The sequence below is a fragment of the Amblyomma americanum genome, chromosome 1, assembly GCF_052857255.1.
Source record: "Amblyomma americanum isolate KBUSLIRL-KWMA chromosome 1, ASM5285725v1, whole genome shotgun sequence".
NCBI lineage: Eukaryota > Metazoa > Arthropoda > Arachnida > Ixodida > Ixodidae > Amblyomma > Amblyomma americanum.
The window spans coordinates 224,751,062-224,765,176 of NC_135497.1; the positions used below are offsets into that span (position 1 = coordinate 224,751,062).

The window sequence follows — 14,115 nt, forward strand, 5'->3', positions numbered from 1 at the left end:
GTTGTTGTTGTTGTTTGCCTCATAAATGACTCATTTGCGTTTTCTTTCTCAACATGGAGGTATTTCTTTTTCCTCCTCAACCAGTGCATAGCCGCGGTCAGTAAGTCACCTTCAGCTTGTCTTTGTGTGCTGCCGACAACGAGAGTGTTGAAGAATATTTACTCGAGGCGGGCCTTAGCCACCATTTAGACGCTGTGCTCTGCGTCGGGCGGCATTGGCAGAATTCAACAGCATGACGGGGCAACATACGCTGACTAGCTCAAAACCAGTGCGTCCTGAAGAAATTCTTCGGCATTACTTAATCTATTGACTGTCAAAATCGAGGCTCAGAGCCAAAAGCAAATCGATATTTTTCTTGAAATCGCAGAGAAGCCGCATGCAAGAGTAAAAAATGCGCTTCAGGCAAGTCACAAAGCGCTTAAAGCTAAATTTGTCTGAAAACAAAATGCTACGAAGCTTTTCACAGTTGCCAGATGAGCACTAATAACATCTCTAAGCGTGAAGAAAATCATAGCGCCTGTTTCGTTATTTTTTTTCTACATAGACAAGCTAGACATTGCTCATATAGGTCTAACTGTGGCATGCAAGGTTGGTGGCTACCCTGTTTCTAAAAATATCATTTTTCGCGTTAAAAAATATTCTCCGCACGCAACTGACATTTATTCTTGTGCAGGATAAAGCGGAAATATATCACGAAAAAACAAAAAAGTCTCTTTATTATTTTAATCTACCCTGTTCCCTTCACTATTTGTAAATATTCGACACATGCCAGGAGAGTCTAAGATTGAGGGCGCTCGTGATATGAAGGCGACACGTCACGAACAGTAGTAGCAGAATGATGCATCGTAATAAAGGCGGGCATTATAAAGACATAAAGAAAACTCATTCGCGCGTAACTCTCAATTCAACTGCGTAATTCTTAGGCTCATAAAGAAAAATATTTGTATCCCTTAAATATCATAAAATTTGAGCACGCATACCGGTCCCTGTGAGCAACTAACACAAAAATACACATAGATGTAGGCCATAATATAACAATAGCACGGTTCGTTACATAGGTCACGGTCGTCATTTTGGCATTGTTAAGGTACCACCCACTATAGTGGGTGAGATAGTGAGGTTCAATTTGCGCCGGAATTTGCGGCGGCTGATGCTTTACCAGAGAAGATTGACAGCTTGGAGCAGGATCTGTAATGTGCCACAGCCTGGGAAGACTTCCCTTGGTGCTAACTTGAGGGCCTTCAGGAAGCTGCTGATGATTATCAACGAAAAAAAAAAGGCTCGGTCGGCCATTCAGGATATGCGAAAGAAACTGTGGAGCAGTAAATGCATAGTGCTATGACCTTGGGAAAAGCAGTGGATGGGTGCGTCCGAATTCTACTCGCGCGCACCTCGAAGGCGACCGCTGTTCACCGAATTCGAATCCAGGGACGACTGCTGGCTTAGAAAGCCGCAGCTGGAGCACCTGTAGAACTCGGCACGCGTGCAGAAAATAAACTGCCAGAAATGTTCTCCAGTAGATTCCTGATAGCTCTCCGGAAACATACATACCGAGATATCGCACGCAGCTAGGAGCTATACTTTCATTCTATATTTGCAGACCTTGCCTGTGAGAAGTTCGCTAGAGTAAGAAAAAAAAAAGAGTTGGATAAAACTGTCCAGAAGAGTGGTAAATATTAGAACAATAAGCAACGACCGCCACTGAACTCCAGTCTCTTCCGTTCGCGAGTTTTACTGCCCTCACGCACGAACAGGCAGCGTTTTGCTATTGAATGAACTGAAGTAGCAAAGATGAATTCTTGCTTTGCAGTTCCATTCGTAGAAATTCACCTCAGGACTACCGAACAGGGGCTGCGTCGCATGCCACCCTCTTCCCGCTCTTCTGTTCTTCATGCCGTGAAAGAAGAAAAGAATTTAAGAAAAAGGAAACAAGTCAAGAGGAACAATTTTTTTTTTTGGGGGGGGGGAGGGGCAATTTAGAAAACTTTAAACTATACTTTCGCCGCTGCGGTACGAGGGGGTTAGGTGAGCGCACGAGCAGCCAGATGGCGCCAGCAACCGAGGAGGTCGCTTTGCGCGAACCTTCGCGCTGCCGCCACCGGGGCACGCTCGATCGCGGCGCGCGCTTTTTGCCCGTGCCCCAGGCGCGCACGGACCCAGACGGAGCGAGAGGTCCGCCGGCAGCGGACGCAGGGTCACCGGACCCGAGAAGACCCGCGCCACCCGAGCAGCGCACGTGCTCGCGCCGTTCACCCGGAAGCGCCGCGACCAGCGGCGGTCACCCGAGCGCCCAGGACCAGCCCCGACTACTGCGCAGCCATGGGCAAGAAGAACAGCAAGCTCAAGAAGGAGGTGGTCAACCAGCTCGTCAACGAGACCTACTGTGAGTAGCGCGCCCCAGACGACAGCACGGTCCGCCTCTTCATCGACCGCCCCGTCATTTCGTATCGAGCGAATGATCGATTGATTGCTCAATTAACTGATTGTCTGGCCGATTTACTGATCGATTAATTGAGCGAATAATCGGTCGACGAGTATGATCAGTGCGCTGAGATCTTTGAAGGCCGACTATGTTATCGACTGACTAACGTCCTCATTGATACGTTGTGCCTCGTGTACAGATTAAAATGCTCTGAGGTACTCCGCTTTGCTAGACTGACCGTCTATAGCTGCTTTTGCCGAAGTGGGGATATCTTGTTATTTTTCCCTTTAAGAACTTACTGAAACTGAAACACACACATCAACAACAATAAAAACGAATGCATGGCGTGTGTTACTGCGGTGGGCTCTAGAGCGCGCAAACAATGGCAAGTTTTGCGACGCGGCGTATAGTCGCTCACAAGCGGCCGCCATTATGCGTCGAACCTTCGATTTGTTATAGCTTAATACGACCTGCAGATTACAGAGAATTTACAGTAACCAGACAAGTCTGGTGAGCCCTCCGTTTAGTAGAGGCACTGAAGCCAAAGCATGGACTTTGCTAGCATCTAATGAAAGGCCATAATTACGTTTCAATCTATTTCCTATCCTGGAACAGCTTCCTATACTGCTAACTGATAGCGTAAACATGGAACTGCTGCGCAGCGAACAGTTTATTGCATTTGCAGCATGCACAAACGCACTTGCGCTGTTCTGCCCCCTTGTTTGCTCACAGCGCGTGTTGCGTAGCTCGTGCGCTAAGCGCAGATTTGCGCGTTCGCTTTTTTTTTCCTACTTTGTCCTTGTGCCAACATTCTTTTCCATTTTTTTTATGCGAGTAGTGACGAAGGCAAGGTAGCAGGAAGTACATCATTACCTTTCCGAAGCGGCTCGCTCCACCATGCATATCTCCGAGTTAATCCGTGTTAGTGTGATTGGAAATAAATATAGTATCCTTTTATGCGCATCAATAAAACCGTCTCAGCAGTTTGCGCAATAGCGCCCGCTAATGCAGTGATGTCAGTCACAAGCGGAAACGCGCACGCACGCACACGTGCACACACACGTACACACACACTGAGAGATTAAAAAGGCGAAAAATAACTATCATGTTGCAACAGGTACTGCAATTTACCAGATCAGTAGAAATTTCAGGACAGAGTTAATTTTCCCGCGAAATCAATTTATTCTTTCATCTCTTTAAAGAAACCAAAAGCTCAAACCTCGCAATGTATGCGACCAAGGCATAAAGCGACCGAAAACAGCCACATCCGCTTGAATATGTACCAAAAAAACGTACGACTGGGATGGACGAGTTGCCATTGAATGGGCCACCTGGGTGGCCATTGCGCCATTTTGCCTTGCGGCAGTGGCGTCAGTCGCCGGCCAACCTAACTGTCGCCTTCTAGCGGAAAATACACACGCTCAGGATGGCTTAGGTTGGTGTTAGGCCCAGTAGTTAGGCTTAGCGTCGACTGAAGCGGCCGCTGAGCGAAGCATGCGGTTCGAAGCAAAGCGCGTCAACTCTCGCGTGACGGTCGTGACTGATGCTTGCTTGGCACGCTTGCTAGGGCACGCGGAATTGCTATTAGCAAGTCGCACAATAAGAATCTCTATCGGATGGCCTGCAGCGGTGAGCGCAGTCGCTTTCGCAGTGCCGCCTCAAACTCATTGTTCGCTGTCTTACTTCTGTTCCACAACTCCGTCTGCTGTGCAATTTCAAGTGCCTGAGCAGTCCCATGATAGAGCACTAGCATTTCGCCTAAGTAGGGTAAGAGGACCGCAGCAGTGCCCAGAGAAAGAAACAAGAAACTAACGCAGTAGGTTGGAAGGTTGCTCTAGAACAATAGATGCTGGAGAGCCTATAGCTGAGCAGTGCGTTGTGCTTCATGTGACGAACGTGTCCTTCACACGAGGTTTGCTAGCCGCATATCTGGAACAGGTTCATCAAACTCTTGCTCCATTTTTCAGCAAACCGCACATAATTCAAGTAGCGTAATGTTTTAAAAACCCAATGGCCATATTGTGCCGTTCTTTACGCCCCTGCCAAAAGCTTTCTACAACGCGTCGTCAACGCCGAGGTCGCCATTTACGCTGTGCCAGGACGCGTGTTTACCTACCGCCGTTACCATACACTCGTGCGCATTTTCGTCAAACAGCTGGTCTTGTTTTGTTTAGGTGTAAAGCAACCTGCTCCGCATTTCTCCAATAAAAATAGGCATTCCGCCAACGAACGAAGAAAGAACGCCAGCGCCTTCTTCGTTATTCTCTTACCTTGTCCGGAGAAAAAGCTAGTTTTCTTTTTAGTGTTTTACTTGAAGGACTTTACCGTTGCTCGGGCTCACTTAATGCTGCCGGGCTTGTCTTCCTTGAGAGGCACGCTGGTTTGACGAGGCACCCACGCGTCACTTCTCTTTCAGATCTCGGCCAGGTTGGTGTAAGAAGCGCTTGTGTGCCTACAGGATACAATAGCCATGACGGGGGAACATAAGCTTTTAATAAACATTCAGTTTTGCTATCGGCAAAATAAAACTGCTTCTATAACGGTTATTGAAAACTATGTACTCATCAACACGCTGCAATCTGGTCCCACATGCCAAAGCTTGCATCTTCTCGTTTGTTGTTTCCATGAGCAAAAAATAATGTCCTGAGCTGCAGTTATGCTGATAAATAGCCAACCAAAGGCACATGCCATATGAACAATATTTGAAGATTCGTTCCGATCTTTTCCATCTCAAAAAGTTGTTCTGCCGCAGCCCACAACTACGTTACCTCTTTCTTTCTTTCGTCATTCACTCCCTCCTTTATCCCTTCCCTTATGGCGCGGTTCAGGTGTCCGCTGATATATGACATATACTGCTCCAGTTAGTTTCCCCAAAAACGAATTTTCCAATTTTTTTCCGATCGAAAGTGGTCCAATTATAGTTATTACGGCGAAAGCCTTACTAGCTTCATTACGAGAAATGCTGGCGAGGTGTGTATATTAGTGTGTTAGTGCTTGTGTGCACTCGCAGATAATGCAGAAAATCCCAACGGTGGCAAGAAAATAGGAAGACGTCATCAAGCGGCCGTAGGACCCACACAGCAAGCCGAGCGGCGCAATTTGAGACAATCATTTTAATTTTGTCCGTCTTACATACGACCAACTGGCTAACCCCAGTGTGGCTCCAGTTTTCTCGACTACATTCGTACCAAAATTGTCATCAACTGTTCGTCGTACAGCGTTCCGGGTGGTGTCATACGATTTCTGGTCGCATATAGCTTACATGTGGCAGTCAAGTTGGAGGCTAGCTTGCGACAGGGATTTGAACGGACGACATATGCACCTTCAACTGTATGCCTTCCCAGACTTTACCTATTCTCTTTAAGACGCAGTTGAGGTGTTCATCGATGTGTGAGACAGTTACTGAGCCTTTTTCTTTCATCAAAAACCAAACTCCGTATTAAAATTGTGACTCAACCGTTTGTCGTACACCGTTGCGGGTGACGTCATACGATTTCTCGTTCCATATGGCATACGTTTCTTTTCCAGGTTGTAGGCTAGCTCGCGACAGGTTTTCGAACCGAGTGTCCGAGTGTTTCGTTCGGACTTTGGTGGATTCAGAGTTTGTGCGATCAGAGTTCGGAGGCGCGTTTTTGTTTCATTTCTCAGTGCGCAACCTGCGTAGAGGTCGAACGCTCACGGTCATACACTAATGCTTTCGCCTTCACGACGCGTAAACAGCCTTGAGTGCACACCGGATTTTTTGGAGCACTAACATCATAAAAAGAAAGTTTTTGGCAGTGACCAATTATTCATCACAGGCATTTGCTGCCACAATGATACGCATGCTCTTTATGGGTGTGTTTATTTCTTTTTGCATCATGTTTGTTTCGTGTTTGCACTTGCGTTTGCGGACAACCGGAGATATATCTACTTTTCCTTACTTTACTGGGTAGGCGAAAATGAGGAGGCCGAAGAAACATTGCTTCCAACTTCATCTAGAGAGAAGATAAATTCCCACTTGTAATTAGGGTTAATTCTGAAAATAATTTGTTCTGCCGGTTTCGAAAATACCTGATCTATTCTTTATCGTCATTTTAGCACATAACAGATGCATAGCATAACAATAGTTGCGGGTTTCCGCATAATGGCATAATGTTGCCTAGGACACACTCTAAAAGGTACTTTTGCGGCTTTCCTAATTTTGTATTGTGACGCAGAGAAAATGCTGGAAAATACCTTTTGCTTTGCAGGACCTAATCAATATCACTTGATGCTGTGTACAGAGTATGAAAATTAAGCTTTACACATTTCTTCAAATTAGGCACTGAGTGGCACGTGAAATCTACCTCTGCACAACAGTTATGCGGTCAGGGGGACATGAAGTGACGCGATAATTATCTCCGCCAGGTGCCTAATTGACTAAAATATATTAATGAACTGTTTAGCCATTGCAGCTAGCGTGAATGTTAATGTTGGAAACATAAAGGCGGCAAAATTTCCAGACAACTCCATTGGGTATAATTAATCCAGCACACATGTTGCGAGATATTCGCCCCAAAGTTTCCACAGATGTTGTGTAATTACACATGCAACTTATGCAGCGTATGTTGCTGGGCTAGTTGGTAGTTGTCGAACATCACGGAATCACAGCGCTGGCAGACAAAGACACAGAGAGAACACAAACACACACACAATTGCGGTGATGCAATTGTGTGTGTTCTCTCTGTGTCCTCGTCTGCCAGCGCTGTGATTCCACGATGTTACAAGGCAGTGGCAGTCGACGGGAAACTCCTGCCTAGTGTGACACAGCTGTTTCGTAGGGCGTTTCTTCCATTTCGATAACCGAAAGTAAAAGGGAAACAGTTATCAGCTGCACCGGTCGCTCTACGCCGTTGGCAGACGAAAGGCGACGGGAAGAGTTTCGCGCCGTGTCTACGGCTGTGTGTACGTACGTCTTTGCAATTGCAGTTGTTGAAGCTAGTGTGTCACTAACAAGGATTCCTATATGAGTGTATTAAGCGCCAAGAAGCCTATAAATTTTGGAGCAGGTTGTCGCGAGCCTCCCAAGATGGCTGAACACGCGTAGACACACATCGCAACACTAACGACACCTTCCAAGAGCTGTCTGGCGATGTGGTCGGCGATAGGCCCGCGCTTTGGAAAGAGTTTAAAATCAATGACGTAGACGATGAAGACTAATGTTCTAGGGGTGAATGGTTTAGTTTGGTTTATATGGGTTTAACGTCCCAAAGCGACTCAGGCTATGAGGGACGCCGTAGTGAAGGGCTCCGGAAATTTCGACCACCTGGGGTTCTTTAACGTGCACTGACATCGCACAGTGCACGGGCCTCTTGCATTTCGCCTCCATCGAAATTCGACCGCCACGGCCGGGATCGAACCCGCGTCTTTCGGGCCAGCAGCCGAGCGCCATAGCCACTCAGCCACCGCGGCGGCACTCTAGGAGTGAAAGATTCTACAGTTTAATGTAGGGGTGAATGTTTAAGCTGTAGAAGCGCAATTTTTTCTTTTGCATATAGCACTACAAGTAAGCAAGGCACAACGACTATTATTTAAACAATCAAGAAATGTTTGCCAGCCATTGCAGCCATAGTTTTACTTGATAAAGCTGCGCAGTTTGTCGTTTTTGTTGTTCACAAAATTTATTAACCATGTGCCACTTTATATATGAATATAGATTTTTTTATCATGTGTACAGGCGGAAAGCGAAATTAGTGAGCTCACACTCTTCCACGCGCTCTGTTCTCGGAGCGAATAGACTCGCCTTGTGCTCTCAGCTTGCTCGTAAGCAGTGGATGGAGGGCATTTACTGAATGTAAGGCCACTTGGGAAATATTCTTTTCGCTCGATTCTACGCAGTTGTTGCCTGACATGCGGCCGTCAGTCTGACTGGCAGTAGCGGTAGTGAAGACATGGGGCAGTCGAAGTAAAAAAAAAATCAAAATCAAATGGAAGTCGAATCATATCACACACCCCTCTCAAAGCATAGCAAAGCACAATAGCAGCTCAGACGCATGCCGTCATAATGCCTACAATTAGAGACAGCCAAGCAGAAAAGTCTTCGCGCTTCAAAACGTGCCCGTTAGTCATGTGTGTTCAGCAGTGTTTCTTAACAAACAGCGCCTAGTATTTACATACTCCCTTCTAGTCGAGGCGAATAATATTTTTAGCAATATAGGATGGGTGCCTGACCAGAAGTGCGCTATCAGAGTGCTGCAAGCGCACCACCACAGCGTGGAAATTTCGTGTTCCCATGCTCACGCAATGACGCTTGACGGCTCTTCTATCTCGTTAGCGTGCACATCTATGGAACAAAACTCTGACAACTACGTCTGACGGTGCCAGCAAACCGTGCAGACAACGGAACAAGCGACGCAAGTCATGAGCACACTGATTCTTCTGAGACTAGTGCGCAGTGCCGCCGCACCGCGGCGTCGATTTCGTGAAAATCATCGATATACAGACTGGACGACGTATGGATTTCGCCATTCTGCTTTTCGGTAACGGAGAATGACTACTCCGCAGCCTTCCGTAACGCCCGCGAGCGGAAACGGTTATCGCGACGCGAGGAATGCGCGGAAGCGGTGAGTGCGAGCGACGGATGGCGGTGTTGCAAGACGAGCCATTGCTACCGCTGACTATAGCCAGATCCTTCTGCTAACAACAGCGACGCGGCCCGTGGCTGTACCTAACAAGTTCTTCTAAAACGTTAGTCTTCTTTAAAACGAAATGAAAACGTTTGAGCTTGTCGCGTGAATTGGCCAATTTTATTTATTTTCTTATACAAAATGTCTACAGCGCCCCCGCTGGGGCATTTTTGATGAGATGGTTAGCGCACATTAAACGTGAAGCCCGAGGTAGAAACTAGTAAGCAAAGTCAAACTATTCAGCGATATGCAGCAACAGAACTTAGCGATAGCAACGAGATTTAAACACAATAAGAGACGTTTATCGCATAATGAACCTGCTGATAGAGACATCCCTGCTGTTTTCAGAAATTTCACGATGAGGCTGGAGCGTCGTAACGTTTTGATATCGCCAGTAACGGCCGGCGACTTGGCGAAGATTTTGATAATAAAAGAAGCGCTTTAATTCCCTTCGTATCTACCGCCGGGCGAAATGGTCATCCCTCGTGGTTCCAGCAGCACACCGGAGCTGTAGCCTTATCGCGAACATTTAGGAAACAGCAAATGTGTCTGTCTGAGCAGGTAACTTACGTGATTAACGTTTTTTTTTATTGCATTAAAGTATCGTTGTTACAGACACTTTTCGTTAAATTCTGGTTGATCGAGTCACTTGCATGTCGCTGAATACTTTCACTTTGCTTACTTGTTTTTCGCGCGGACCAAACTTTTAATGTGCGCTGTCTTTTCAATCTATTTTGCAGAAGCGGGCGCCTTTACGGAGCCAATGCTTCTCGCCGGCGTCCGCCAGAGGCATGATTTTTTTCCAAAAATCCGAAGCAGGCAGGTTTCTTTCACAGATGTATGAGTTGGTAAGGCTTCCGGAAGTTTACGGCGACTGGCACCATTTACACGAATCACTAGGGCGGGAAAGAAAATACAAGGGTGCGCAGTTAAATGCTGGCTATTCGAATTTGATGGGAGGTCAAAAACTTCCGAGTATAACAAAAAAGTGATCTGTTGCGCGTGAACCTGAGGATATCCAATCTAGTCTTCGCCGCGGTGTCAGCGAAGGAAACAAACGTTAAAAAATCCATGCGGCCAGTTCTCGTTCATGCGCGGTCACGTGAAAATACTCTTAGGAAACCACAATACAACTCTGGGAACACAAATAATATGACTTAATGAGATTGTTGATTGAACCAGGATCCTTGATACGAAAGAAAGAAGCAGAACCAGTTTATATAAAAAAGGGCCAAATTTCCTACAAACATTAACTTGTGACTGCCGGATACTTTGGCTGCCATCTCGTTGAAGGCCAGAACTGGCCAGTTCATAGTTGCGTGGGCCTGCTCAGTTCATAGTTGCGTGAGCAAAAGCCGAAGGGCCGCAGGTGCAGTAAAGACAACGACAACAACAGTTCACAGGTTGGTTGTAATATCGCTGCACAAAAGTCCAACCTCACTTCAAACAGTGCATTTATCAATTTGGGATCAGATGCCTAAACGCGTTGGAACCTCATTTCTTGGCGGCGTCTGTGCTCCGCAAACTTTTGTTCAAGTGTGCCAGTGCAGTTTTGCGCACCTGACCTTCAACTAGTTTAGTTCAGTCTTAACTTCGGCAGTTAATTAAAAATTTACCATTTAAGCATACGAAATCTTTAAAGTCACCGGTAACTGATGATAAGACAGCACTGGAACTGGGGGGGGGGGGGGGGGGGGGGGGGGGGACTGAATAACACGAGTAACTTGAACGCTGGACAAAGCCGACTACTGAGCGCCCTTCAGACCTGTTTCAGCCCTCATTTGCTACGGAGACGTGCCGGCTTCCAGGCCAGATCCTTGTGCTTTGCCGCCTACGGAGTCGAGCGCGTTCACTCTTTAGTGTTTTTTCCGGGGACATCATTTGGTGCCATCGTGCGTTTCGGGCCACGGCTCGTTAAGCGACCGTGCCAGAACATCGTTTACTTACGTCTTTTCGTTTTCCGAAGGCTGCACTTTTCACCTTGATGGCAGGCTGTTCGGGCTTTATTATAGCCCGCGTGCTGGCTTATCGTTTTCAACCGATCGCTGCTCTAGGAACGGCCCTCTCCGTCTATTTAAGCGTCTCGCTAATGAATTCTAGAATGTTCAGTAATGCAGTCTATTTATTTTTTGAATGCGTGCTTTTGCCTTGTTCGCCTTGCTGTCGCGATTCAGTCTTTCCCTGCATAATCCTCCTTTTCCGAGAATTCTTCCAGCCAGCGAATGCCAACTTGGCGTATACCCCTCTCCTGTATCTGGTGGGCGTCATGAATTTTTAGTTTAATCTGAGGGATTTTCTTGACCTTGCGTTTTCCTCGTCGATACGTGACCTGGCCTCATTGTTCTTCTGCAGCGGCAAGTACTTCGCTTTCCATTTTGTATTCAATCGACATTATTTGTACTTCATATGTTGATTCCTTAGCACAAGTTCGAGGATTTGTTTCCCGGCTCCTACCGCCGGATTTTGAAAGGTAATGAATGCAAAAGCGCCTTTCTTCTGAGGATTAGATTGCTGCTAAAGAAAAAAATCGCTAAAATGTCGCAATTATTCTGCAACCGCCCACTACGATGTGCCTCTAAAAAGCCCAGGCATAGCTACATGGAGCGCAAATATCAATAAATATTTTTCTACAAATTAATAAAAGGGCGCGAGGCAAACTGGGACAGAGCGAGACACCAGTACAGACACAAACAACTGCGCACTCGTGTGCATCTGTACTTGTGTCTTGCTTTGTTACAATTTATTTCGCGCAGTTTTATTAATTTGCAACATAGAACCAAGTAGCCCGCCAAAATGTACTGCTACATAAAATTTGCTCTCTGTCTAGGTTGATTTTCCTCTTTAAAGCTAAAGCTTTACTGGCCTAGTCAAGCCAAGGTCATCGGCACCGCAATTTGACCTTCAAGTGGAGAAGCGGCGGAGGTGTGGCAGCCACGTGACATACTACGTCACTCTTTGCCCGGCCGGGAGCTTTGGCTCTGGGTGACCGGGCGTCGCATCGAACACAGTCAGCTTCCGCTGAACGTACCGAAGTGCACCAGAGTTCTATGCACAACCCAGTTTCATGCCCTGCGCATGCGATGCCGGAAGTCGCTTTCCCGCTGCACTCGGTCAAGGTGTGAAATGTCACGGAGGGAGTGGGCAGCACACCTGGGATGCCTCCTTTCCTCCTCTCCGCAACGCGGGGACGCCGACGGCGGGCGCTGCATCGAACACAACCAGCGTTCCGTCGAAACGCATCAAATTGCACCTGCGTTCTATGCAGAACCCACTTTCACGCACTGCGCATGCGATGTATCGTCTGTAAGACTAAATAGTTATGAGTAAAAAAAATAAACGTTAACAGTGGAAAAGATGCGTTCGTCTTTATAAGCCTAACCTGACTTAAACCACAGCAAAACCAAACATAATAAAGCCTTTCGCTAGCGCAACCACGCTTAGCTGAGTTAAACTGCAGCGATTTTCAATGTATCTTTTCTCAGTTATGCACCTATAGTTTTTTTCTTGTAATCCTTCGTAGTTTTCCTAAACTTTGTTTTTTTTTTGGATGCTGCCTATGTAGCACCAAACAATTGATGAATTTTATCTCAAAATAACGGAAATACCTTTGGTACTTTTTACTGCGAAAGGTGTGCTAGTTTGACGGGACCGGATAGGGTGTCCGAATTGCCCACTTATTAGAATTAACGGGGTTTTTCTGTAACTGCATGAGAGATTAACTCCTGGGCAAATGGCGTCCTTTGTCGGAGATGTTGGAAGCGTCCGTTAGTCTTACGACCAATTTTGTTCTTTTTCTGTTCCGCTTCACAAGTTGCGCCTCATCTGACGGAGCCTATTTTTTGATAACTTAGGCACACGAAGCAAAAAACATTCGATTAGTCATTTTGGTATGATGCTTGCGGTTGACGAGCTGCTTGATCGGCGGCTCCGCAACACGTTGTTGGTTGCCAGACTGGTGCGAGCGAACGTGATAGTGAATGAGGGTCCGTATTCGCAAAGCATCGTTTAGACCCTTGATTTCGTCTCTGGCCGGTGCCTTTTGTGCAGGCTGACACGGCTATCACCTCCTCGGCTCTCATGACTTGCCAGAGCTCCTGAAGAATTCTTAGCTACGCCCCATAGTTCTCCCTGTTTTCATTATATGTTTCTTTTTCATAGTGTGAGCAATTATTTGCATTAATTTCCGTTTACATCGCGCAAAATTCTTCAGGCTTGAAGACACACTCCTCTGCAGTCACGTGAGCAGCAACATGGCTGTCTCCTCCAAGTAGGCGGCTCCAGCGTCACAGATCTTCATCAGTCGATGCCCTTGATGGTCTGTCTGGTCATTGACCGCCTTTCATTTAGCACTCCCTTTCCAAAAACAATAACGCCATTTAAACGCATGGTTCCTTTTTTTTTGTAACTCTTGGCCTCTATAGCTTTCCTATATCAAGTTTCAAGTTTATTTTATTTACATCATAGATGTGGATAGGTCCGGGTAAAAAGGGATCGCAGATCACTTGAGGGACCCCCGGACCCCCCCCCCCCCCCCTTTACATGGCATACAGCAGGAAATATGAGTACTATGTAAGAGATTGCAAACATCTGAAGGTCGGCCAACACTGTAGGCAAAACGTTTTACACAGACACAGATATACATACAAAATATTTTATACATAAAAAATATATATGTACTGAAACGGTGGGTTATTGCTTATGTAAAGGCGGCTCTAATTTCGCGCAAGCTGCCTATTGAAATATCGACATTCATCGACTGTAATTGGTTTAATAATTGTGGCATATTGTAACGTAACATTTGATTCTCATAGTTGGTGCGGCGAAAACGAATAAACCATTTTTCGGTATTGCGCAGGGTATAAGCCGGTACAGTTAGAGTGAGGCAAGTCATGTCTAGAAACCCTCGATTACTATATTGTAGAGATTTTTTGTATCTGGTTGCTAAGCGATATTGGTACAAGCTATGAACTGGCATAATCCGGTAGTGTGAAAATAAGTGATCGGTAGGGGCGTGGTAATCAAGATTGGCAATGTAAAGGACAGCGT

General features: G+C 46.4%; 1 protein-coding gene across 1 annotated transcript in view; it reads left to right on the top strand.

The window, feature by feature from the left end:
* The first annotated feature begins 2,130 nt into the window (after window positions 1-2,130).
* The window catches only part of LOC144114683 (frequenin-2-like), a 211,622-nt gene continuing 199,637 nt past the window's right edge, over window positions 2,131-14,115 (top strand). The window contains exon 1 of the mRNA XM_077648568.1: window positions 2,131-2,383. Within this exon, the coding sequence (XP_077504694.1) occupies window positions 2,320-2,383 (64 nt within the window). The 5' untranslated portion in view covers window positions 2,131-2,319. The remainder of the gene's footprint in view (window positions 2,384-14,115) is intronic.